At 43.7% G+C, this 27,082-nt stretch overlaps 1 protein-coding gene across 3 annotated transcripts in view; it reads left to right on the top strand.

Moving 5' to 3' along the window:
* The window catches only part of DIS3L2 (DIS3 like 3'-5' exoribonuclease 2), a 166,938-nt gene that overhangs the window by 36,133 nt on the left and 103,723 nt on the right, over positions 1–27,082 (top strand). For all 3 annotated transcript variants that reach the window (XM_021393584.1, XM_021393586.1, XM_021393585.1), the window contains one exon: positions 19,147–19,381. In XM_021393584.1, the coding sequence (XP_021249259.1) occupies positions 19,147–19,381 (235 nt within the window). The remainder of the gene's footprint in view (positions 1–19,146; positions 19,382–27,082) is intronic.

Below are 27,082 nucleotides of genomic sequence, written 5' to 3'. Positions count from 1 at the left end.
TTCATGAGTGAGTTGCACATCACTGAAGCAGCCAACTTTATTGACATGGGAATGGACCTGGGGCCTGAGGGTTGGCTTTGGGAAGTAAGCTGCTATGATCATAAATAAACGGTTGTCCTGTGCTTCAGAACTCCAGTTTCCAAGCATTAATTTCTTTTAAGTGCTTTGAGAAAGCAGGAAAAAAAATAATAATCTGCAGTTAAACTAATCTCTTCTAACAATGTATAATGTGTTCTGAGGATCAGCGCTTGAGCAAAGGGCGTTGTCCAAAATGACAGACAACAAAATACACATAACTGTGCAGTGCTGTTAGGAAATGGAGCTCCCAACCTTATCACCCTCTGATTAAACACTGTGGTTTTACCCGCCAGGGATCCATTACTTTAGAGAGCCGTAAGTATGTGTCAAATACTCTTCATTTGGAAATTTCACATCCTGTTCCTTTTGTCTTCAGAGACTTGCCTCAACACCTCTGTTGCTCAGCAGGCTGGGATTGGTCCCTCCTACCCCTCCTCAGGGATTAAATGTCATGTGTTACACCTTTCCTCAGCTTTAACTTTGTATAAAATCATTAAGATTGGAAAAGACCACTAAGGTCACCAAGCCCAACCACCAACTAACTCATCCCCACCGTGCCCACTGACCGTGTCCCTCAGTGCCACATCTCCAGTTCTTGAAGACCTCCAGTGACTCCACCACCTCCCTGGGCAGGCAGTTCCAACGTATCACCGCTCTTTTTGAGAAGAAATTTCTCATAATATCCAACAAAAGTAGCTGTATGCATGGAGACTCTGTCACTTGAGTGACCAGGATGAGAACAACCCTTTGGCTCTGCCCATTTGTCTGTTAGAAACTCCATTCCCTTTGTAGATGTGATGCGAAGGAGGTATAGAAATTATTCCTAAATCCTATCTACCAAAAAAAGCTTGGGAAATGTTCTTAGGTAAGATTGCATCAGGCATTTTTAGGATCAAGCTAAGGCACTGAAACAGGCTGCCCAGAGAGGCGTTGGAGTCACCTTCCCTGGAAGTGTTCAAGAAATGTAGAGATGTGGCACTGAGGTACATGGTTAGTGGAGATGGGTTGGGTTGGACTTGATGATCTTAGTGATCTTTTCCAGAGCTGCATTCATGGCTGGACGTTCCATGTATAGTATAGGATTATGATATTAAAAAAAGCAATGAAAAACATCAACATGGAATTTTAAATTTGCTATGTGTGTTATTTATTACTTGCTGCCACCTTTTTAAGTTTTTCAGATCTTTTTCAGGGCTGGTCAGAATGGCACCAGGCATCCTGCCTGCTCTGAAATGCAAAGTAATGTAGGATTATCATAAACTCCATTGTTTCCCAGGACATGGCCAGGGTAGCTTCATTTATTTCTTTAGCCACATATACATAAACTTTTCTTTGATAAAACAAAAAGATAAAAGCTCTCTCCCCTGAACTGCATTAATTACTGTGATACATAGTTGTGGAAAAAATTGTGCCCCAAACCAGTGAGATTTTCCCACCCCAGACTTCCTGATATTCTCACTGTGCAGAAGTAATTGCAGAATAGCTGAATGAGTTTAAAATGAAAAACTCCAGTTCATGTCACTTTGATAAAAGACAATGAAGGCGAACAAGAATTTTTTTTAAAAAATAAATCACTGAGGAATGCTTAAATCATGCCCTAATACATTATGCATTAAAGTATATTTACACTTTCATAAGCGTTGTAGTTACAGTTGAGCTTAGTCAACCTTTCTGTGTTACAAGCTTAGAAAATTGAATGTAACTCTACAGTAAAACTTGGTCTGGGCAGAAAACTGACTGTAGAGGTTTGTTTAGAAGCCAGTGCTGTGTGGACAAAATTTAGTGAGTCTCTTTAGTGATTTTTTCCAAATTATGCACGCTGAAGTGGTTTCATATCATTTTGAACCCGTGGAAGGACTTAATTAAATAATTTTCTTCTAGAATGCAGTTTTGTAACTTACGACTTCAGGATAAAAACTTGATGTGTGTTCTGATGGTAGCAAACAGGAGGGTGTTTTTAAACTTTTGGAGTTTCTTTGGAAAAGCTTATGCTCCCTGGAATTGAATACTTCTAGAACCCAGCCAGTCCTACATGCACACGTGACTATTCCAGTGTGATAGATGTGCTCGTTAGGCCAGCGATGGGGAAACCTCAGCTTAAGCAGCTGTTGGCATGATCCACAGGAGTGAGCCGCTCCCTCTGGAGGTCAAGAGTACAGTAGTACCTGTGTGGCAATTTCTGACTGTGTGAAAGGAACAAGAATGGTGTAAATTCCCAAGTAATGCATAGGTCCTTGAACTGTAGCCTGTGAAGTTTCCAGCTAATATGCTTGAGTAACTGAGGCTTCTAAGAGTTCTGTATTTTATCATTAAATGAAAATGAGGCATGCTGCTTCCTGTATTGGAGGACTGTAGCATGCTTGTTTCTCTGTGCCTCTGTTGCAATATCCATATGTTTCATATGACACAATGCAAAATATTTATACAGGTGAGAACAGTGTCTACGTACAGATTTGTACATTAATTTACCTCAACTCCTACTTTCAAACAACCATAGCAAATTACTGTTTTCCTCTTAGAGATCTGGTGGATTCTGAGGGCTGGTGGGTCTTGCTGCCTGATTGTTTTATAACACTGACAGTTTTGAAGCTATTATTGTTGAAGTTGTATCTTTCAGTTATAAATTCATAACTTTCTTTGGTATCATTTGAAGTAGAATTTGACAGGAGCAGCTCCTGAAGTTATGGATAAAATAAGAGAGATACAGTTAAATGTGTAGGATTGAAACTGGTTTTCATCTAGGTTTTGAAGTATTAGCTTTATTTTTAACTTGCCTAAAGTAAGGCTTTGAACAACATGAGTATATTGACTGCACTGGGCAAGGAAAGCAACATTCTTTTAAGGCATCATAAAAACCATTTATATGGTAAAGTTTGGGTAGAACATTTTAATTGTACTTGTAGGACTGCGCATAAAGCAGTGAAAGAACTTCTGGGAGGTTTTAAGGCAACTTTACGAAGTGGTCAAATTAGAAAGAAAATTATGAGTTGAGAACTGAATAGCTCGCTTAGTTTTATTGTGGTGGAGTCCTATTAAGTTTTTACAAGGAAGCAGGTTTGATCATGCGCTTGGTTTGAAGTCAAGCTTGCGTTGCATATAGTCTTTGCTCTTCAGAAGCCCTTTTTAGTTGGTTTGAAGGTGGTTCTTGAAGGAAAGATGCTCTTGTTGGAGGTGATGGCTGTGTCTGCCTGCAGCAAGCTGCACAGGTGCTGTGGTGTGGAGCAGGGAGCTGTGGTGTGAGCTGGTAGGTCATCGATAACTTTCGTGTGCTCAACAGGACGAGTCCTTCCATTTCATTGTTTCACTGCAAGCAGGCGCTTATTACCGGATGTTTTCAGACTTGTATCCCTTTTAATTTGCTTTGGATCATGGACTGCAAAAGCCGTTTAATCATCTGCGAAGTGCAGGAAGAGCATTGACTCCAGAAAGTGGCCAGAAATGGGAGCGAGGGTTTGGGGCGTGCTGCCCCAGCAACGTGCCCTGGGAGCCGTGGTGCCACCCAACGGTGTCTGTGTCACGCAGCATGCACTGAACCTTCCCCAGCTCGGTAGAATTGCTCAAGTAGGAATTGTTGATGTACAACCTCTTGGTGTCATTCGTCCTTTGACCCCAGCATGGCTCAGCTAAGGAGGTGCAACTGTGGACTCTGGGTCCCAAATGGAGAAAAAAGGGTTTGGGATTCAGATCCTCAGCAGCCCCAAAACAAACTGTGGTATGAAGAGTTCCCTTCCTCAGATAATGCTGTGATTGACGAAATGACCAATTAGCTTGAAGGGCAAATAAACACTTCATAGGATCATAGAATTATTTAAATTGCCAAAGACCTTCAAAATCAAGTTCAACTTTCAAAACAAGGCAGAGAATTCAAGGAGATACTTAAGAAGCAAACAGACAAAGAAAGTGAAGGACTTAATGTTTTACTTAGGAGAGCATTAACTTGCTTTTCATGTCTCCTTGGCTTTCCCAATAACTTAGATGCTTTGGGTAATAATAGTCTTTGATGATGGGGTAACTATCATCTGTGGGTAGAATAAAAGCAGCAAGTGGGAAGTTTGCCTTGTCAGAGCCAGCAAATACACTGGAGTTGCTGGTGAGAAAGCAAATGAAAGGAGTTTCCTGAAGCTATGAGCTGCCTGGACAGGAACTGCGAACTTTCTCCTTCCTTTCCTGTACTATCAGCTTAAGATGAATGGTAAGTCATTGTTAGCTACATATCGTATTTCATTATTGGAGAACTGTCAGAAGATTTGATTAATAATCCACAGCGTTCGGATTCATTGTGATAAAAGTAATCATAACAAAGGACTTTAGCGCCTAGCTTGGCACTGAGGAGAAAATCCTCTTATCTTAGAGGTGTATGTATATAGAAGGGCTGACTTTTTTTTCTTTGTACAGCATAAATATAACCTCACTTGGTGAGTTGCAGGGTCTTGGTACTGTTTCGAGAGGCTGCTTTCCAGACCTTCCTGCAGTGAAGTGGAGATTTAGTCCTGTGTTTTGTGGAGTTTCAAGAGTATACCCCTTGAAACCTCTTAAGTTACATCACAGAAGTTGGTATGGAAACAGCTTATTTAAATGGTGGCATGAATAATAGTGATGGACACAAATTTACTTTCTTCCTAGTTTTAGAGAATCATGGAATCATTAAAGTTGGAAAAAACCTCCAAGATCATCAGATCCAACCACAACGCATCCCCCCTATACCCACTAACCACATCCCTCAGTGCTGCAGTTCCACGGTTCTTGAACGCCTCCAGTGACAGTGACTCCCCCACCTCCCTGGGCAGCCTGTGCCTATACCTCACCACCCTTTTTGAGAATAATTTTTTCCTAATATCCAACCTGAACCTCCCCAGCACAGCTTGAGGCCACTACCTCTCATTCTATCACTAGCTACCTGGGAGAAGGGGCTGACCCCCACCTTGCCACAACCTCCTATCAGTAAAGAAGCCTTTATGAAAAGGTACGACTTTTTGCCGGGCACAGATCTTTGAGTTTTTCTTTTCTAATGTCTTTTTACTAGTTGCTTAAAAAAAAAAAAGTATCATTTACACATTTATTATACTGCAGTTTGCCTTTATGGATAATCTTGAAATAATTTCTTCCAAGTAAGGAAAGTTGGTAGACGCCGTCCTATAATGACTTCTACTAATAGGGGAAAATTGATCAAGTGAAGGTTGCATTGAGTTCAGCAGACCTGCATGAAGTGGCTGAAGATTTACCAGGCTTGTTCAACTGGTGTGGTGGCAGACAATGTCATTGCCTCTCTTAGTCAAAATAATTGTACACAGTGTGGAAGGAAAGAGGCTCCCTCCTTTCTAGTAGAGAAGGCTGTCGTGCTGTAATTTTTAGAAAGGAACGTTCACAGGTAGCACAGCCCAGATGTGCTGTTTGGGCTGGCCATCTTGCAGGGGTTGGATTTGATACCCTTGTTCCGTGATTTCCAGTGTTGAAGTGAGAGTTCTTGTTGGATGACTAACACATTTCAACACCAGTAAGCGCTTTTGAAGACCGAGTGCTCTTAATATATTAAATATTTTATTAATGACATAAGCAGGTGTCAAGGCTGGTTCACAGTCACATGTTTTTGAGCTATGCTTCTGAATTTGGTCATTCTCAGATTCATTTTGCAGGAGTGCGGAGTTGGTTTAACACTTGACGCTGCAGAGGCTGTGGCTCTTTGCCCACATGGCCTGTTAGCAACTTGGCTTTGTACCTTTTAACACAACCAAGCACATAATTCTTGTTGTATTTCTACTTTGCATTGCATTTCATTGCAGTGTTCACTGTGCATTTTGAAGAGAAGTGGAAGTGTGTTCAGGATATTAAGAGGACTACATTGCACAGTGGGCACCGATTCATTCTATTTGAGGTAAATCTCTTCCAGTGACTCTAGCTAGGCAGCTTGTCACCACTTCAGGATAGCCTGTGAGGTTTGGGTTGTTACAGTTTGCAGCCATGCATTTCTTACTGGAAAGCAAGGTTTATCTGGAGGGGAAGATTCACGGCCAGTTGTAGGGCAGAGGTTTGGGCTGTCAGCAGGGAGGAGCTGGCTTCTGTGCGGCCGTCTGAGCTGTGTCTTGTAGTGGTGGGCTTTGTCGTGCTGAGCCAAAAGATAATATAGACAAAACTGAATATAGATCAGTGGATTAATCATTTCTGGGAATGGCAGCGGTATTAGAATTTGGAAGTGTAACTCAGAGATTTGCCAAGTTAGCCAGTGATGGCCAGTAGGAGAAGACTTTGCCCAGGAGGAATGAGTTATAAAGTAATTCAGGACTTTCTTAAAAATAATAATAAAAAAATCTTGCACTTTAGTAACCGAGGTAATGGCTTTATACTGCCATCGTCACTGCTTAAATCTTCAGTGTTATTTTTTGTTTGCACCTGTTTTTACTGATCTCATAACTGGCCATTGTTGCAGAATGAAAGTGGAATTTGGTGGAGAGACCAACTTTTCCTTTTGGATGGGATGCGAACTACCTATCGCAATAATGTTTCTGTGCTTGTGATCATGGGCACTGTCAGTATTTCCATTATAAATTTCTGGATTTTTTAAAAGGAGCTTAAAACTCAGTTGTAAAAATTTGTTCTTGGCAGAAGAAGTGTATACAAGATCTCAGCTTAAATAAGGCTTTTTAATGAAGAGGGAGGAAGAAAGCCTGGGCTCCTCTGTAAGTTGAAGTTACAGAAGAGAAACACGCTGAAATATCTCGTTAGAGATAGAAAAGTAGAACAGAAATCCTCCAGTGTTAGCCCCTTGCCCTGTGTTCGATTTTAATTTGAATTATAACTTTTGGTTCATTCTGTGGAAAAGTTTTGGTGGAACAGCATCCATCGCCAGGCAGGAAAAACACAGCAGGAGGTATCCAGCATTAAGAAGCTGTGAGCTCCGTGGTGACTTGTGTGTGCTCACTGCAGGGTTTGCTGTTTGCAAAGGTGGGATGGGGTGCACCTTGCTCATGGTGGTGGGAAACCTTGTTCTGAAGGAAAGGAGCACGAATTTGCCGTTCCCGTTGACTGACTTTTCCAGTGCTGCGGGAGATGCTCTGAAACCAAGCTTAATCAATGTATATTTTCGCTGGGTTAAATAAACCTCAATGCTGACGTCATGAAAATAAGTTGAGGAGCCGGGTGGAGGAGGCTGATGCGTGATTTTTAGAAGATTACCCTTCTAATAAACACTGTTTCAGAGCTTAATGAAGGATACCATATTGCTAGAGGTAGACGCAAGCAGACAGAGCTATAGACGTTTAGCTTGAAGCGCTTGCTTTGTATTAAGATTCATCCCCAAGTAATTTGAGCAGATCCGTATGACGCAGATGCCAGCAGTCATTTCCCTGTCACCGTTTCAAGAGGAAACCTGGTTGTACTGATTGTTTTCACCAGGCGCAGAGAAAACACTGCAGCAATATGTGTCCTCAGCAAAATGCTGAGCATCTTCCATTTGGTTCAAGAGGGATCTTTACTGCACCTTGGGCCCCCAGGTGCAAACACAAACTCAAGTGATTTCACTTTAACCTGGTAAGATGGGCTCTTTTCCAAATCAGTCTGTGTGTAACCTTAGTGTTCTCATCTGTGCCCTCCTGTTAATGTTTTATCTTTAATAAAAACTTCCTAAAAGTTCTGGGCAGCAATGTTGTGTGGTGCTGAGTACGGTGTGTCCCTGATTCAGACCAGGGTAAAAGTGCACAATTAGAAAACAAACGTTGTGATTGAGGTATGAATTAATTTCAGATAGGTACGGGTAACCAAATTGTCCGTAATTCTTATTAATATTTGTTTATAACTTCTGAACTTGCTACTATCACCTGTAAATAAACTAACACAGCCCTTCAGCCATGTGAGTACCCATGGTGGAAGCCTGATCTGTAGCTGCGAGCACCTCAATACGTTCTGTGTGGTTAATAGAAAGGGAGTGGGTGTGTTGGTGCTTCTGATAAGCTCTAAGCTAACATAATGCTCTGAGCCTGGGTGAAGCATTTGGGAATGTTAATCCTCCCGTTTGCACATTAACTAAATGCCATCCCCATTTGGTGAGTGGAGAAGTATCCCCTCACTTTGTCTTGGGGCACCTGCCCATCCAGCTGCCTTAATTTGCTTTTCTTTGACTTGTTCTTTTTTTGACACCCATGATGCGGTGCAACCCAGGATACCTAATTTATGAGAACTGTTTGAGTATTTATTTGTGGCTTTACCACACATAATCTTGCAGCCACTTAGCTCTTTTCAGCCTTCTTTTCACACTTGGCCTCTGCCTTCCTAGCTGTGTTAAATTCTGTAACCTCTTCAGGAGTGAGCAGGCCTGCCCAGCACAGTGTCAAGCAGTGGGAAGTTGGCAGGATGGTTTGAATTGCTTACCTGGTAGCTGATGGCAAGATTGCTTTCCTTAAGCTGTTCTGTAAAGGGCCTGTTGTGTCCCCAAGATAGGGCACACAACAGATGGATTCTGGGGGTTTCCTGGTTCTAATAATGCTTTAATATGGATGTGGTGCCATTTGAAGCCCTGGCACTGCTGCCCAGAGAGCTGTCGGGGCCCCATCCCTGGAGGTGCCCAAGGCCAGGTTGGATGGGCCCTGGGCAAACTGAGCTGGTGGGGGGCAACCCACCCATGGTAAGGGTTGGGTTTGGGTGGCCTTTAAGATCCCTTCCAACTCAGTTATTCTTTGATTCCATCATGGTAGACAAAGATTGTAGACATCTTTCTAATTAGGCATTGAAAACCTAGCTGTCAGCACGCTTGCCTGAAATGGTCTCTAGGTGAGGAAACCCAAGAAAGGGATCTGTAGCAGGTTTAGGTCACGTGTGAGGAAACCTCCCAGCCAAAGCCCCATGCTGTGTACTTGCAGGAATCTCTGTGCAAGGCGTGCTGCTGGCAGCTCCCTCCTCTTGCCCACAGGCACTGGGTGCTTTGTGTCGCAGTGAGACGCTGTTGGAACTTGCTGATATCAAGGGTGAAGGAGTGCGTTTGGCTTCTCTTCAGAAGTGACTTTGGGCACAGAAAGCTCTCAGCGTGAGAAGAGGCTGGGGTGCCCCTCCAGCACCTGTCAGGAAGTCCTTTACCTTCACACCAAATGGAGGGGATCTATGAAGGAAGCGCTGCTGCATGTGTGCAGTTTACTTTAATCGCATCGCGCTGCCTTCGGAGGTGGCTGTTGTTCTTGGCTGGAGCTGTGTTTTGATGCGATTGAAATCTGGTTTAGGAATCAATGGAGGTGCCAGTTTCCTGGATGTGACAGAGGTTGGGGGAGTAGCACGTAGTTTTGCCAGGCTCACCTGATGGACCGGAGGCAGGATGCAGGCAGCGCGCAGCTGTGCTTTGCTGCCTCGTCCTCCAAGAGCGCTGGTGACAATGCATGTTCAGGAATGTTTCTGCAGCAAATGAAATAAGGACGAGGCAGCCAAGCTGTTGACTGAATGCAGCCGTAAAGATGAATGACAGAAGGGGCTGAGAAGCGACGAACTATGTGAAGCACTCCTGGAGTGGGAGCCTCGGTGACACTTAAGCAATGACTTGTTTAGGTTCCTGATGCTCTTCTTTCACTACATGAATAAATAAGCAGACCTGGGCTGATGGAACACATCAAAGGAGGCTCCTGCTTGGCCATATATACTCTGAAAAGTTCCATAAATTGTTCTGTAATATGACAGTTTCCAATTATGGGTTTTCATAATAAGAGACTTATTGGCAAACAGTAATGAGAGTTAACTGTGGAAATTTCTATTGCTTTTCTTGGCCCCGGCGAACTTCCTGAACAGTGTGTGCTTTGTCCCAGGTGTACCATTCTGGGCTTTGAAAGTGTGTCAGAACATGTGCGGGGCTGAGACCCCTGGGAACTGGCACTCAGAGCCCAGTCAGAAGGACAAAATAAGAAAGCGAGGGGCTTAAGGAGCAAGCTCCGACGTGTTAACTCCCAGCTGAGTTGTTTGTTTCCTGCCTCGATAACTTCAAGTGCTGATTGCCAGTGAGAGATTTTCATAGACATGTAAGGAATCATTTATACATGATTCTGAGCAAACCTTCAAATCTGTATAGCCTTAGGAGGTGCAGAGATGCAAATATCTTGGATAGCCCTCGTGGCACATCTCGATCAGTTTGCATTGTCAGCCCACTTTCCTCATACGGGCACGTGTGGGTGCAGGCTTGTTCTGCTTGTGAAATGTTAAATGTGTCTTCAAGGAGTACTACTGTTTCCAGGAAATATGTTTTTCATACATACTTGTATTGTTTAAAAAAAAAAAAAAAGAAAGAAAGAAAAAAGTAAAGTCAGTTAATGGGTAATGCTTTGGGTTTGTGTGAGCCAGTGGTGTGGATTTGCTTGGCATCGAGGCTCTCAAATGATACACTCGGCACAAGTAGATTCTTTTCTGATTACATGCAAGCGCTATGTAATAATCACATCTTTTTAAAGATATTGATTCATGGTATTGTTTTGAAGTTGCGGATGATCCAGAAGCCTGCCTGCTCCTCTGCACCAGCTTCACGCTGAAGATCTTTTTGCAGTAGTTTGCAGAAAATGCAGCGATTTCAGAGAATCGTATCTTTTGAAGATGTAACCTTGCGTTGCTCTCTTCCTCTAATCCACCCTTCTTGAGTGATTTATTCTAGGGACTGTGCATCATAGGTTTTGTCCTGGCACCCGCTCCCGTGGTGTTGCAGAGCCTGTCCGCATTACCAGAAAAAAGATGGCTGGGAGACAGTTTTTAAAAAATAAGTTAAACCAAAAAGAAAAGAACACACACGCAAAGAAAAGAAAACCAATTCCAGTTAGCAGAGAGGGTTTTGCTGCCAGTGTGGATGGGGGCATAATTTGATTTAAATGACTTTTGAAAAACAGTTCTCAAAATTGTTCCATGCATTTTCTTCCTGGCTACTGTTGAAAATATGGAGCCGAATATTTTCTGTGATGTTTCAAACCAATATGTTCTGGCAACCTCAGAGCTGGGCCCTGTGCATTACGCTCTCGTTTCCAGTTCACTGTGGCCTGGAGTGCACCGCACAGCTCATGAGATGCACCAAAGTGGGAGGTCTTGCGAGGAGCAGGCAGTGCAGAGCCCCAAGGTACAGGGAACATTGCGCTGGGGTCCAGCAGGGCGGCTGCCAGCCTGGAGGGCCTCTTTTCTGAAAAGGGTTTGCTTGTAGATGGAGGAACTGCGTGTGCCTGGTGGGGTTTTTGAGCCTGTGGGGTGAGAGTGTAGGAGAAGGTCAGTCCCTGCGTGTTAAAGGCTGGATGCTGAGCTGCGTCTTGTGCACCTCCCTGGGGTCGGAGTTTCTCACCGGGGAGATTTGAGAGGATGGGATATTGCTAAATATTCATCGCTGCTTTAAATGTGACAGCATACAGCTGCCCAGGAGAGCGGTGTGTGGGCTGCGAGGTGTTTGCTGTGTCACTTCTGCTCCGGGGACTCCTGGAGAACGTGTGTGGGAAGGTCAGAGCCATAGCTGTAAGCATTCTGAAAATAGAGGCTTCATTTTCAGCCTCGCACCAGATCCCGGGGGTGGTAGCTGGACTGGCAAGTGTGGAACGAGTTTGTTGATCTGGCTATAATGGTACCCAGCTCTTTGTAGAGCTTTGGGAGCCCAGAACAGGTTGGCTTGTCCACCAAGGGGATTGTGGTGTTCCATGAGCAGACCTAGGGATGCCCTGCTGCCCCACGTCTCCTTGATGCTGATGGCCTCTACGTGTTGAAATATCGCATGGCTGCTGTGAGGTGCCCTCATGTCCATAGTTGGAGGATACAAGAAGCAGGAGCATACTGGTGGAGCTGTCTGATTTACTGTGTTACAGGAGAACCAGATGAAATGAACTCAAAGGTACGCGGTGCTGATCACAGAGCCGTATATCCTACTGCCAGACCTGGGAGAGGTGGGGAGCCCACAGGCTGGGCTGGAAGCAGGAGGGACTTCAGGAGAGATGGGGGCAGAGGAGAGTGGCTCCTGCCTGGTCATAATGAGGTGTTTCTGGACGTGTTTGGAAGCAGACTGGAGGTGTGGGACAAGGGCCAGGCAACGTGAGCGTGGAGCTCTGCGGGAAATGATAGGTCAGAGACCAGATAGGGAATGGAGGTGCGTGGGGAGGAGGCAGTTCTTGTTTTGACTGTAGAATTCAGAAAGGTCAGACTTGAAAATACTCCCTTGTGATGCTTTTCCACTTGTTGCTCTGGTTATTTGTACGAGGGGTAGGAAAAGGACTTGGAGGGGACGTGCTGTAACCTGTGATGTTTAAGTACAGACTGAAGCAGAGAGAAGATGAAAGAACAGCTCAGGAGTGATGGAAACAGGGTAAAGCAGTGAGAAGAGGTGACTACTTGGAAATTACTTTTTATTTTTTTGCAGTCAATTCTGTTAATTGGGCCATCATTCCCTTCCTGTGGCCAGAATCCTGCTTATTTCAGGAAGGACTGACAACAGGGGTGCCAGAGGCAGCATGGAGATTCCCCATAGCATTCGCTTCACTGCAGGCTGCTCTGAGAGGAGAGGATGCAAGATGCTGGTGAGGGCAGGGCAGGAGGTGGCTTTGGTTTGATGAATGTATTGCAGATTTGCCTCTGCATTTTGTTTTGAAAACACGTGCATTAGATTTCATTTGTTTCTCTCCCACCTCTCACCTCCTGCGGTGAGGAGCTCTGACAACACTCAGCAATTAATCGTGCTGTCTCCCCTGCACAGCTGGGGCTGGCTGCTTCTATAGAGCCTTTGCCGACTGATGGAGTTTACTCCTTGGATTCTGCAGGATGGCTTTCTTGCAACTGTGTGACACCTGGGAACGGCAGAGCCCGCTGGGGAGCAAGCAGCCTGTGCTAGTCAGGAGGAGAGATTTTGGTTTGGATGTTTGTACAATTATTGCGTCCAGTGTGATGTGTCTGGAATGTAAACTATAACGTGCTGTATAATATAAAATAGCGATCCTGCTGGCTGTTAGCAAGTGTTTCCAGTGACTTAGAATTTAAGATTGCTTAAAAAAAGCAAACACCACACACACACATACACAAAAACAAAACACGAAAGAGCAACCTTAACACTAACACTATAGTTATTTTAAAAGCAGCACCATAACTGCTCCCACGGAGACTACTCATCTGTACCAAGTTGTCATCTGTGCCTGAGGATTTGGTGTACATGAGATTGCAGAGAGAAGGGAAAGTGCCTGGGACAGGTGGTTTTTCTCTTATTGGAAGTACCGTCCTTTCTTTAGCCAAGAAGGAGCTTGAGCAAGCCAGCCTGTGTTTGGTTGCTCTTTTCAGAGAAGCAAAACTCTTCCTTGTTAATATTTATGGTAGCTTGGCTCTAGCATATATGTATGAGCTGTGACAGCATCCTCATGCTAGCCAGGCTCCGTTCCTACTCCCTCGTGAGTGAACATGAGGGAACCAGGTTTAAGTGAAGCCTGTTTAATATGGCAAAAGCTGGGAGACTAATAGATGCAGGTGTTCACAGTATTGGTATGAAATGTGTTGTTTGTGTTAGTGTTGTGGTAGCAACGGTCTTTTTAAGGCTGAGATCGTAATTTGGTCTAAAGTCCCTGTTTTCATCTGTCTTCCTTCCTTTTGAAATAACCCCTTTTAACCTGTTTCTCAAACTTATTGCTTAACTGAGCTCAGCACCAGACAGGACCAATGGCTCTGACCTAAACTTTGTCTCTCTACCGTAACTTGTCCACAGCTAGAGCAGAACTTGTGCTTGAGCCACCTATTTTTGGGAAGGAGAGCATCTTACCTTGATTTGCAGGTCTCAGGAGATTGGCTTGGGCCAAAGACCTTATTTCCTTAGAGCTGTCCCCATATTTCGTGCTTCCTGTTCCATGTGTGCTCACTGCCCTCTGTCCTTAGCTTCCACATGCTGGTGAATTGACTGCACATTTCTGCAGCGGCTCGAGGAGCCCCTTTGGACCTCACCAAAGACAGTTACCACAAGTGACTCGTCACTTAAGTCTTGCACGTTCTGGGTTTGATGAGGGGTTTTGTCAGATTTTCACTGACTCAGGGCGAAGGGGTGTTGTACTCTGTCATCTCTGACTTTTCCACTATATCATTGTGAGAATATGCACTGCTCAAGCCTGCTGTCTCCCACTGGTGTGATGTTACAAAGCTAAGATTGCTTTTACAGTTTGTAGTAGAAGGGATCCCACTGCTGAGATTTGTGTTTGTTAGAAATCTTCCACATGCTTTTCAGTCAGCGGCTTCCAAGTCAGACCCATTCACAGGCATGTGCTGCATATTCTTAGATATTTGAGTTTACTTTTGGCTATTCTCAAACATTCTGAATTCAGATCAGCCTTGTTCACCAATTGGACTTGACCGCTCTGCAAGTCCTTGTCATCCACAAGTTTTATTACCAGTGACTTAACACGTAGTTTCAGATTATTGTAAATGCTTGGCCAACTGCAGACCTCCGTGGAATCCCACCAGAAACCTAATTCTTGGTGGATTGTTTTGTATTCTTGTGGGTTTCTTACCGCATGTTCACAGCAGGACCTCCTTCAGGGACTTTGGTGAATTCTGGAGCGGCAGCAGGCTCCTCCCAGGGTGTCTGGCTGACTGAGTTTGACTAATACGATAAATATCATAAGTGTACTCCTTCATTGTCGAATCTAAATGCACTTAAAACACTTCTTTTTTTAAAAGAATGAGTCATGTCCCATTTGTTGTTTCTTTCTAAGTGAAAGCAAATGCTATCTTTGAAACTTTTAATCAGTTCTGCTGTGGGAAAGGACAGCAATTTTGAAAACCGAGCACAATTAGTTAGTTGTTTAAAGAGCAATTTAAGATGCTCTCTGCTCAAAGTAACACTGATGTCTCAGCACGGTGGACAAGTCTGACCTGAAGAATCTCAGGAACAGTGTGTTCTACTGGAAATGTCTAAAATGTAATATCTTAGTCCCTCTTTTTAATGCAAGCATCTTGAGATGAATTTCACTCTCTTTGAACCCCTCTCCAAAATACCCACAGTGAAGATACTCTGCCCAGGGAGGTGGTGGAGTCCCCATCCCTGAAGGTGTTCAAGAACTGTGGAGATGTGGCACTGAGGGTCATGGTCAGTGGCCATGGCGGAGATGGGTTGGGGTTGGACTTGGTGATCTTGGGGGTCTTTTCCAACCTTAATGATGCTGTGATTCTACTTCCTTACCTCCAAGGTGCTGTCAGTGGAGGAGGACTCTTTGCATGAGCTTCTGTTGAAAACAGTGATGCTGTGTGCAGTTTTTAGCCATGCAAGGTGCATACCTCCAGCAATGCCTAGTCCAGCAGTCATCCATATCTACGTCTCCTGGCTGATGTGATTCCATGTGTGGCTTGTAAGGATCAGAGACGAGTGAGAAAGAAAAGCAGGCCTAATAGGATCAAGTTTATGTACTCTGGGGAGCTGGTGCACGCATTGGTAGAAGCGTAGGGGATTCATAGCTCCAAGGAGATTGCAAATCACTGGTCTAGCTCAGTAGTTGGAGATGGAAGATGTATATGAGTGGTTAACTCTTGCCATTCAGGAAGCAGCGATAGAAAAACCATGCCTGGTCTGTGAGAGCAAACAGGCCTGGGCTTTGTCCTATGGATGGGAGGCTTAAGTGGAAAGTCTGTGAGAAGTCTGGAGCTAACAGGGCAGATAGAAGATTACTGCTGGCAGCAAAAGCCATTCTCTGTGGCTCGGAAGGTAGCCCTCAACGCTTTCAAATGTACGGTTTCCTGGTTCAGTTTTCTGCTGGAACAAATTCCTCCCAAGTAAGGACAATCATTCATTTGATGGCTTCTTCAAGACTGGCCTGGATACAGCGAGATAATCACTCTGCTGTCCAAATTGTGCATATTCATGCCAGGATGCACTTGCCCACTAGCTGTTTTTTATTACATTTATGGTTGAGATGGGATTTTCATTCAAAGATCTCGTGTTCAGTCATCTGTGACTTTACAAACCAATCACTATGGGGCAGAAACTTGATGCTTATTCAGCAATGGTTGTTTGTTTAAAGTTGGAAGAAAACTTATTCAGCCACTATCTTAAGGATCAAACATTGAAATAAGCAATCGAATTTTGTGAAAGTGCTTCTTAAAAGGTATTTTCTTGATTAAGGAGCATATGAAAATAATACAACAGTGAGGTTGATGTTTGACTTCCCAGGTCAGAAAGTTAAGATTCTTTGGTAGGCTTTAACTATGCATCCTGGGATGTCTGTGCGATAGTAGGGTCATACACTAGAAGGGAATCCCTTCTTTGTGGGTCCCTGCAAAGTACTGAGCACTGTAGTGCACATATGGCAGTGTGACAGACATACACAACTGTGCGTTTGATTTGTTTGACATTTCTGATTAAGTTCTGATATATTCTGTCTGTATGCATCATTTCATGTATGAGCTTCAATAGTACGGTAAGAAATAGGAGAGCAGAATAACGAAAGCGTCTGTCTTCCAAGATGCTGCATGCAAGAAAAGGTCAATCTGTGCTGGTCAAATATGCTGCTGCAGTGTTTTGGACACTGAGTGATGAGCTCATGTTGGCCAGCACCTCCTTTGATCTTAACTGGAATAATTGTATCCATTGAGCTCCAAATTTTGTGAAATGTAATGCAGCTTTCCAGCCTTGTGATGTACAGCTTCCCCAGATTTCTGATGTGATGTAAGAATTTTTGTGAAATTCCCTGCTCCGTTATGTCAGCCGAAGTGATCTGTCTTGGCCTTACAAAGATAACAAATCCTATCACCCATGCTTGACAGCATCTAAACGTTATGCTGTTCTGCTCCGCACGGAGGTCGCGATTTTGCAGACTCTGGAAAACTTTACTCAAAAATCCATTTGCAAATCTGTAAGGAAATGTGTGACTGGGGGCTTAGGTAGTCGCAGCTGGAGCATCATGTGAGCCGGTGGCAGCGGCGTGTATCCTAGCTTGGGGGAAGCATGGTAATTTTAGTGTACGGCATTTAAAAGGAAATGAGTATCTGCTACCTTCTTTAATACAACATAAACTCTTGAAGCATAAGCTTGTCAGTGCTGCATCTTTAGAGGAGTGCTTCCTAGCGTTCAGATCTATTTGATGTTGTTAACTGCATTAGATATAGAAAGATTTGTGATTTAGCACCCAAAACACATCCCACGCTCCCAAGGAACGACTTGGACAGAAAAAAAAATCCAGGCAAAGCCTGAAGGGGTGGAAGAAAATGAACTCCTGCTGCAGTTGCACACTTGCACACATCTGGTGCAATTGAAACTTAAAAGCTGAGTACATCCACATCTGACCATAGCAGGGTCCAAGCATTACTGTTGACACTAGTTTTCTTTTTGGAGCGGCACACTGGCAGCATCACTCGCGTGTGGAGCCTTGTCAGCTCTCTAATCTAATAGACTGTTCTTGCCCAGACCATTGTGTGTCAGTATTTTATGTACCGAATGTAGCCAGCTTTAATAATCGGCAATTTTCCCACCTTCTGCCAAACCTTTCCCCCTTTTTTTTTTTTCCTTCACAATTTAATGTTTGATTCAGAATCTGCTATGGTAACAAATTATATACATATTAAAAAAAAAAAAAAGAAAATAAAGATGGAAAGCAGAGTCACAAGAGGTAACGAGAGTTCAGGGTAATGTCATTTTTTTTTTAAGACTTGAATCCAACCCCATTTTAAAATTGATTTTCTGTTACATATTGTGGAAAGATTACAAAGAAGCGGGTACTGCTTGGAAGCATGGATGTAGCTTTATATATTTAAAGTTCTGACAGTCTTGCTTGCATAGATCTGATTTGATTTATTTGCTTTTTAGTTACTAAATAAAAAAATGTGGAGCTTTCTGGATTGTACTTTTCCTCATTTGGAATGGTTGTCTTCAGCTAGGACCTCTTGAGGCTGCTTATGCTTTATTGCTGATGACTGCACATCATATAAAATATGTTGCAGGAAAGCTTTTTTCCTGTATTCTTAGAGGTCCCTTTGCTCCCATTTCTGATGGGGACTGGGGATGGAGGAGGAGCACCTCCAGCACGCGTCCTGCCCAGCGATCACCAGCAGCAGCAGTGCCAGGAGGGCTTTGGGATGGAGTCCCCCAGCTTTTGGTGCCTGCAGTCTCCAGCAGGTTATTCCTTATCCCAGCCTGATCTGAATCTTGCACTGACGTACTGCAGCTTGAGGGAAACTTAAACAATGCTTTGAATCTGGGTTCCAGGACTGCTTGGGTTGGTTCCGTGGGTTGGGTTGGTTGCAGCTCGCTGTTGGTTGCATGGAGGATGCTAGGAAAAGCAAACTTGTCCAAGGTGTGAACTGTTTTCATCAATGTAACTTGAGACAGAGCAGTTCCTGCAGCGCACAAAGAGGGGTGCCATCCAGATCTGTTGTCTGCTTTACCTGGATAGGGATTCTGCATGGTTTTGTTTGACATGATTACCTATATTGTTTCTCCTCCCTATGTGCCACTGCTGCACTGAAGTGGGGACAAATCTGTAGCAGTGGCCAGAGCTACTTGTCTGAACTATCAGGTTAATGGTTAAATGCTCTGAATTTGCACCCCTTGCTAATTTATTTAGGAGGTCTGTGTAAGCAGCGGCAATAATGGTGTGCCTTTAACAAAAAGACAGCAGCCTACAGTAAATGTTGGTGCCTTACTGAGCTGCCACAGTCCAGTTCCTCCTCAGGTCAGAGGGCACAGTGTTCTCCTCTGTTCTTTTTCAGTCTGTTCCACATTGTGCGCTGGGGAGCTCTCTGGGGTGGGCAGTGTGTCTGTGGACAATGGCTGAGCGGCTCCCGCAGCTGTACCGCATCCTCCTCCATCGCTGTGCTCACTCCCAACTTCTGGGAGCTGATTAGAGGCTTGGCAGGAGCTGGATGGTTATGCTCTAAATGCGTTTTGGATACATTATTGTCACAGTTGAGGTACTGCAAAAGCCATGCTGTTCCCATCTTGATCTTAGCGAGGTACTTCTTTTGATTGTGCAATATCTGTGGCTAATTACATGGCAATTGCAGTGTGCCACCAGCCACCCACAATTCATTGTCAGATCCTTGGGGATGCACATGAAAACAGAAAGATAATGTTTTCTTTCTTCAGCCCAGTGATTTAGCTCGCCTCTTGTTTTTAATCCCCTGCTCCTCCAGGTAATAAAGCCAGATGGTAGTGACAAAGAAACAGAAGCCACGCATGAATCAGATGTCCCCGAGGATATGCTGGGGACTTGCGTTCCTCGAGAGGCGGCAAAAGGCGACGCTAAAAGTCCGGATGTCATTATCGAAGCTCAGTTTGATGATAATGATGCAGAGCATGGACAAGACCACTTGCAGGATACGTTGGCTCATGACATCAAGAAACTTTCCCTGGATACTGGTGAAAAGGGTGAGTAGATCAGAGTGCTGATTTAAACCTTGATTTGAGCAAACTGTTGAAGTATTACTTTGTTGCCTTGCTTTGCTGCAAGATATAAAGTACAGGCATAAAATCTTAATGCCTTATCGCTTCTATCCCTTTCTGCTAAACCGCCTTCGTAGTGCTGAATGGATATTAAGGACTGGGTTTTATGTAGTTGTGATTGATGTAAAGTAAATCTGTGAAACAGAAGTCACACCTTTAGATTTGCAATTCTCAGGGCTGTCTGGGGACTGCTGGTTGCTATTTTATTCAAGATGCTGCTGTAGCAGTTTTCATCGCAGCTTGGCTGGCCAATCTATGTATGTCAGTCTGGGGATAAGAATATATTTCCTTAGGGGCAGCGAGGTTTGTTGCTGTTTTCAAACAGTTGAGTTATGAGCAACTTAAAGATTTGGTCCATTTAAAAAGAAAATTGCACTAAAACCTAAAGCCAATTATGTGATCTGTTTTGAAGGCAAACCTATTTTATTCCGAATCTGAATTCCATCCAAACCATCAAGTGTTGCTTAGGGCAAAATAAAATAGGCTCCCCTGTCCCAGACTATTCCATGCTGTTCTTTGCATGCACTTTCTGGTACTAAATCTCTGAAGATTTCCTCTTCTGAAGAGCTGTGTGTCGAAAGGATTCTGACAATTGGCACAGAAACTTAGCTTATAAGTAGTTGTTGGTCTCTGACAAATCTTGGTGGTTGTTGTAAAGCTATTCTATTTAATACTTCGCATTTTCCTGAGATATTTTCCTGCTTTTGGAGATGCGCAGACCTCTGCTTGTGCTGTTGGTAGATTTCCATTTTTCACACCCATCTGTTAATAGAAATGGAAATAGCATTTGTGTAGGAGTGTTGTAGCTTTTATGACAAAACGTTGGTTTCAGCTCATGACTGGAGTTGCCACCCCACCAGTTCATGATGCTATTTCCTTCTGGTACTTCCTCTGGCTTTCAGTTACTGCCAAAGTATGTGAACCAACTTCCGTCTTGTTCCATTACTTTCCAGTGTAAGCTTTGTGTTGGGAGTTACTTGTATTGTCCACAGCTGTTTCGTGTAGCTAGCAATTAACCCCATCTTTTTGAAATCTTGGACCCCGTGTTAGAGCTGCATGCTGTCAAGCTGCCGCTTTGACTTGGCAATTCTCACTTTCCTGATGTAATTCTGAGTCACGTGTCTGTTGGATCTCTGGTTTTGCTTTTAATAGCAATGGCAAGTTAAAAGACAGAAACACAGTCTAGTTTGGGACTAGCATCTAAAATAAGCGTAGACTTGAGCCAATATCTTATTTCACCTGTGTGAGTAGCCTTTGGCGTAAAGGCACAGTGGGAGGTACTCTTCTTGGTGTACCATAATTCTCAAGGTGCTCAGGAGTGACCGCTGTTGGAGGCTCTCGGGTCGTCTCTTAAAAATCTGAGGGAATTTTGCCATTCAGTTCTATCTTTGGAGAATATTTGTAGGACAAATGTTAGATCATCGTGTTGTCTGCATGGTGGAAACGCAACCTATTTCTCCACTGCAGTTTTCTTCTTTTGCTCTCAAGGCCTTTCCTTGTTCATCCTCTGGCCCTGTGGCTGGTGTGATTGTGCTGGTTAGATTTCTGCTGAGTTTATTTTGCTATCAACTCTCTTAATAGCTGCTTCAGTTTCTTTGGCTATACAACCCCATATGGATTTGTCTCCAGTTTCTTCCTCTGCTTTTTAATGCCCTCCTTTTTTCATACACATAAAGTTTACGATGCTGCTTTTCTGAAGGTGTTTTTGAGCAGCTAATGATTACTTTGGCTTGTTTCCTGTCCTCCATGCAATTTCTCATATCATCACTTATCCACGTTTTAAGTCTTGCCTGGAAAACAGCTATAGTTATTCTAGCATCAGTGATAATTGTCCTGAAAAAAGAAGAGATCCTGCCAAATTCTGCCCACAGGACAGGCAGGTGTGGCTCAACATGCTTTTTTAAAAGGACCCAATGTGCACTTTTTCAAGGCAAAATTTAGAATTTAGAAGTCTGCTGCACTTGCTAGGGCCTTCCAGTGGAATAGGGCACCAGCGCTCGGTGGGTCTGCAGCAAATGGAGGTGTCCATAGCTACCCTAGTACAATAAAAAGCAAATTGTACTCACTCTGGGTGGGGGTAAAAAGGTCTAGGGGAAAACAACAAAGCCAAAGTTGCTCTAGACAGTACTGGGCAGTGCTCAACTCTCTGTGCACATGAGCAAGGTCTGTAGATTGCTGTGTCTCAGTTGCAAGATGACTTCTGTCCTTTCTGAGGGAGTAGAATTACGCCATGTCTTTGTTGGCTTATTTGTTCTGCTGCTGATAATCAGAATGAACCATGAAGAATAAAAGTAGAGGAGTCATTCGAATAAGAGCGCTCTGGGTCATGCTGGGAGTGTGGGCTGAGGCGATGTCCCTTCTGCTCTGGCCTGTTTCCCATCCCTCCTCGCAGTTTTGTTCTTCAGAGCATAGTCCCCCCTTCATCTCCAGATATGCACCGGTGCAAAGAATTTCGGGTTGGACCTTGCAGTCAGAAGCTCTGAAGCACAAAACTTTATGCACACTGATTATGGCCCAGATCTGAGCAGGCCGAATTTCCTGAAGGTGCACGTTGGGATTCCTATGCTTCTGTGGGGCTTAAAAAGGAGCCAAGAAGGGATGGGATAAACAAGAGAGAAGTCTGCAGAATGAAAGAGACAATTATATAGAGCCTAATTTTCAGCCCATGTAATTTCTGAAAGTTTCATACTTGTAAAAGAGCTCAGTATTTGCTCTGCTCAAGGATCTTTACATAAAAGTTCGTCGCTGATGTCACTATGCCAGAAGCTGTCTTGATCAAACTAGTTTGCTCTGCTTTGCTGAACTCTTATTGCTGAGCAGTTGGGTTAAAGATTATCTTCAGAAAGGTCTCTGGTTTGGGAAGTGATGAGCCCTTTTCCTCTCCGGCAGGCTGTTCCACACAAAGAGCAACATGATCTTGTTCCAGAGTTAGATCTTCTTAATGTTAAGTGCTGGTCACTGGATGAAGGTCTATTTTAGTAAAGTTGGAAATCCCTTTTCTCCTTTCCTCCTGCACTTTCAGCTGTATTTCCAGGGCACAAATATTTCTACACGCTGAACAAACTTTCTGTTCTTTCCTTGTGAGGACTGTACAAATTAGCACTGTGAGTGCCCAATCTGAAGAAAGCCTCTCAGCTCACTCGCTGGTGGCTTTGAGCCCTCCCTGGATTTCCTATGCCCTCCTGAAATGCAGGCAAAGACCAAGGCATAGTATCCTGGCACTAGTCTGAGCAGTATTGCGTACAGAGCAAAGATTAATTCTCCATAGTGCTTGGTAAATCCTCTGAGTTTTACCCTGAGTTGTCAGGGTTACTCTGTGTCACTGCTATGCAAAGAAGTCATCCACCAGTGGGTACAACCTTTGCCAGATCTGTAATTCTTTTCCTTAATCGTCATTCGCATTCGCTACTGGAACGGAGGTAATGTAACTTGTATCACTATTACTGAGCTGGAATATGTTACTTCTATGACTTATCACTGCTGTAAAAGGATTTTCCTTATACTACATGTCAATATGTAATAAAAAGAAAGTTTTCTGCATCCTCCCAGCCTAGGAAAAGGGCAAGATGTTCTGTACGGAGTACTTTACGATGGCGTATCCATACAGAGGCTTGTGTGTCACCTGAGTTTCATACAAATGTGAGCTGCCTCTTGTTGAATATCGGTATTGTTTTGCTCTGATGAAGAGAAAGTCGCGATTGAGCAGCAGCAACTACCTGTGAGAATGGCAGCTGTGCTCATAAAATGCTTCAGCCTTTCTTTGTGAAAGGATATTCAAATAAAAGTTCGTAAAAACTGTGTCACTATGCCAAGAGCTATCTTTGTCAAACTAGTTTGCTCAGCTTTTTTTTTTTTTTCAGCTCTTCTCATGAGAGATCTTACTTTACCAGATACGCAGAATATCCTGCTTCCCACAGGGTGGCTCATGGGGGTAATCAGGTCGGTGGACGGTCTGCCCTGGCGGCAATCAGATAGCTGTGTTTGTTCAGGATTTCCCCTTACACCTACACTGCTGCAAATCAGAGTCTGAATGTGTGAGAGGTTTGCTCACTGCCTTGACGTAATGAAGTTTGAATAGAAATAGCTTGCTTACGGGCTGAGTAAACTGACAACCAACTCAGCCAATTGTGGGATGGAAAATTCAATCGAATAGCTGATGGTTAATAGGTAGAGTCAGCGGAATTTGGGCTAGAGCTGCTATACAGCTTAGTCCTGTCTCCCTGCCTGCTCAGCATTGGCCAGGTGGACTCTGGTCAGTCTCTTTTCAAATCAGATATGGCTATCTCAGTCTCTAATAAGCTTGGTAAGGTCAGAAATTACAGCCTAAAATTGCTTGGTGTCCATGCTGCTGACCAGAGGATGTTATTGAATACCTTGGGGTTGCTTGATTCAATAGGAGTGCTGACATTTGGTACTTCCACATTACGGCCATGCAGTAAAGCATTTTTTTCTTTGAGATGCTGCTCTAGGGTCAGCGCTCGGAAAGGCTTTTGGATCCTTCTAGCAAAGAGGAAAAATGTATCTATAATCTTAAGTTTGTCCCTGTTTTGTGCTTCTGTGACCTCTCAAGAGCTTTCCTGAGTCTTCTGCTTTCGTGTGCTTTCTCTTTTTTTCTTTCCTGTGAGTAGGTGCTTCACTGCCTTCTGTGCCCACCTGGAGCCCTTCTGCAGTCAGCAGTCTCATATTGGCATAGGCAGAGTTTAGAGCACTACTCCCATTTCTCTGCTCGGCCAAGTCCCCTGGTAGAGAAGGGATGATGGTGATAAGAATCTGGACAGCGTGCTCATCCCTCTGCTCTGCTCAGATCCCATTCTTTTCGTTTAGCTGTTATTAAATCCGTGACAAATTTGGAGCCCACCAACCTCACTGGTTGCTGGAAGGAATAAATGTTCTCTCTCTTCTTCAGAGGCTCCTGTTTGTTCTGAGTACTGTTAAGGAGTCTTCATGGTTCTTTCCTAGCCTGCAGCTTTCTGGAGATGGATCGTCTCCACTGCATAGCTCTGAACATTTCTAGGCCGCAGCAGAGTGAAAGCTCACCAGGAAATCTTCTCAGTTACACGGCTTTTAATAGAAATCCTTGAGGTGGAACTGTCAAAAATCAGATCGGTTTCACTCTGCTTGAAGCCTGGAAAACCAGCAGTGGAGCTGGAGCCATTTCAGCTGCTCGAGTCAGCTCTGTATTCGTTTATCATAAGTTCACATTTGCAGGTCTCAGGATCTAGCTCTTCTGGTTGTTGCTATAACTTTTTGTAAATGAGAGCATAGATTTCTTGAACAGTAAACAGTACAACAACTTAAGAAAAGCGTTCAACTGGTGTTGGACAAATTGGGCTTTAAGATAGCATTGATTGAATGCTACAGGCTGGCTAAGCCTCCGTCATTCTTCTGTTGCACAGCTGACGCCTGCAGTGGAAGATAATGTTGTGGAAGCTTCTTATGCTGTTCTTTCCCAGTAAGTTATCTTGACCCCCAAATGACTTCTTAAACAAAGAAAAAAAAAATTACTTTGGCAGTTAGTTAATGGGAATTAGATTAAGTTCAGCATATTACCATATGTTCCTGAATTCACCTGTGTTTCTCCTTTGATTTAGGAGTTTAGGTCAAGAAAAAGGAGAGGGCATGGAACTGCAACTGAATGGTGGGTGTGAAGATAAACATATTAGAGTATGGTCATTGTTAGCAGCGAGATTTCCAGGATGAATCAGATTAGGATTCATTCAGCTAACGTATTTTCCATGCAATTGTAAAATTGGACTCACACACTTTAGGAACAAATGCACGTACAGGAAGGAAGAACATTAAGTAGGCAAAATAGTTAATGGAAATGTTTTTGTAACATTTTAATTCTACTTGTTGTTAGTGTAATAAAACTGTATTTATATAGACTGTAGTGCTGCCTGAGTTTTTGAGATTTAATTCTGTTGCAATAGATCTTCCAGCCCCCCTGTTGACTGGCAGCTTCTCAAGGATGGAAGAGGGTCAGAGGTCTGAATACCAGTGCTGTGATCACAGTAATGTTGTGCGGCTACTGAGACAGACACAGTTCGATCTCTTGGGTGAGATGGCATCTTTCCAAAAGGATGCTGAGTCTTTGTTGATCAGGCTTGGAGGGTTCTGAGGAGCAGTGACGCTTCTGTCTCATCGTTCTGCCATCTCCCCTGTCCTTTCTTGTGGAGGTGGCTAAATACAAGTAGGTGGCTAAGCTTGGCTGAGCTGCATGCATAAGGAAGCTGGCTCCACTTAACTCTTCACATTGCCTTTGCTCTGTGTTATTGCAGATGGTCATCTTTTTGCTGTACACATCTGTTATTATGCCCTTCCTTTCCCCCTCTGAGGGTCTCCTCCCATTTGTGCATCTTCATAAATCTCCTTGCTCATCGTCTGAGTCTCCAGGTCAGCATTATATTGGACATGCAGACGTGTGAATTCAGGTGTTCAGACATGAACGCTGTGGTAGGATGAGTCTGCTTAGAGTGTTCAAAACCAAAATCTCTGGGAGGTTACTCATGTTCTGTAGTCACACTACTCTGTGATGGGGCAGCTTAGGAGCGCTGCGTGTTTCAAAGCTGTTTTTCTTCTATACGTGCAGAGCCTTCCTGCGTTGCACACAGGAGCAGTTAGGCTGAATTTGGACAAGCTGCACTTGCTGAATTCAAAAGCTGTTGTCTTAGCAGTGTTGTCACAGCCAAATGTGTCTTCTCTCCATCACAGGTGGAAAGCTCTATGTGTGCAGATGTAAATACTTGCAAAATATTGCTTCTTGTGCGGCTTTTTCCCAAGCAAGACTTGTAGCCTGCTTAATGTAAGTTCTAGTTCTGGATAGCATCCGGTGACAAGTGAATTAGCCTTTTCACTGCCCAAGTAGTAATTGGGTTTCGGGTCAAATTGCGTTGTCTACCTCTCTAGGTACCAAAGCAAGTTCCTAGAAGCTGAAATCATTTGACCAGGAGCAGATGTTTATTAGAAACCAGATTCCTTTTACTTTGACCCTCAGAAAATTACATTTTGGTTTACTTGGTGATGGGTAAGACCAAGTATGGATGTGAACCATTGGTTAGTACTACTGGTTTTGCATTCTGGAGTAAAAAGCTGTTCTGTGCAAATGAATACCAGTGATAGAATGTGAAGAACCTTGTACCACCATTAGCAGGAATGTGTTTCCTTCTCATTATCCCTGAAATTAAGATCAAATCACAATAGCTGTGATCCAGCATGCGTGCATGCATTTGAAGGTGCTCGATTTTGGTTTAAGGGAGTTTTCCTTTCCGTATGTCCCTTGTGTTAGTGTAGGCAGAGCTTCCAAAAACACGTCGTTTCAGTGTGGTGTAACACACAACCCTTGAGACAATATTTATAATCAGTTGTTTTTTTTAACATCAGTTTCCACGTTTTTTGTTACTAAAACATAGTATGCCAAAAACTGCTTAATCGAAACAGACAACACAAAACCTGAATTTCGTTACTCAGTTAGTAAGTAATAAGCTTTGCTCTTGAAAAGTTTACAGATGTTCTACCGCTGGAGCACTAAACTGAAGAGTAACATTTTCATTTTTTAAAAGCTACATGCCCCTAATGTCTTCTGATGAGTTTTGTAGGTATGGCCATGCAAGCCAGCTAACTTCTCAA

Source organism: Numida meleagris, chromosome 4 (genome assembly GCF_002078875.1).
Source record: "Numida meleagris isolate 19003 breed g44 Domestic line chromosome 4, NumMel1.0, whole genome shotgun sequence".
Taxonomy (NCBI): Eukaryota; Metazoa; Chordata; class Aves; order Galliformes; family Numididae; genus Numida; species Numida meleagris.
This window is presented reverse-complemented; position numbering and strand designations above follow the sequence as displayed.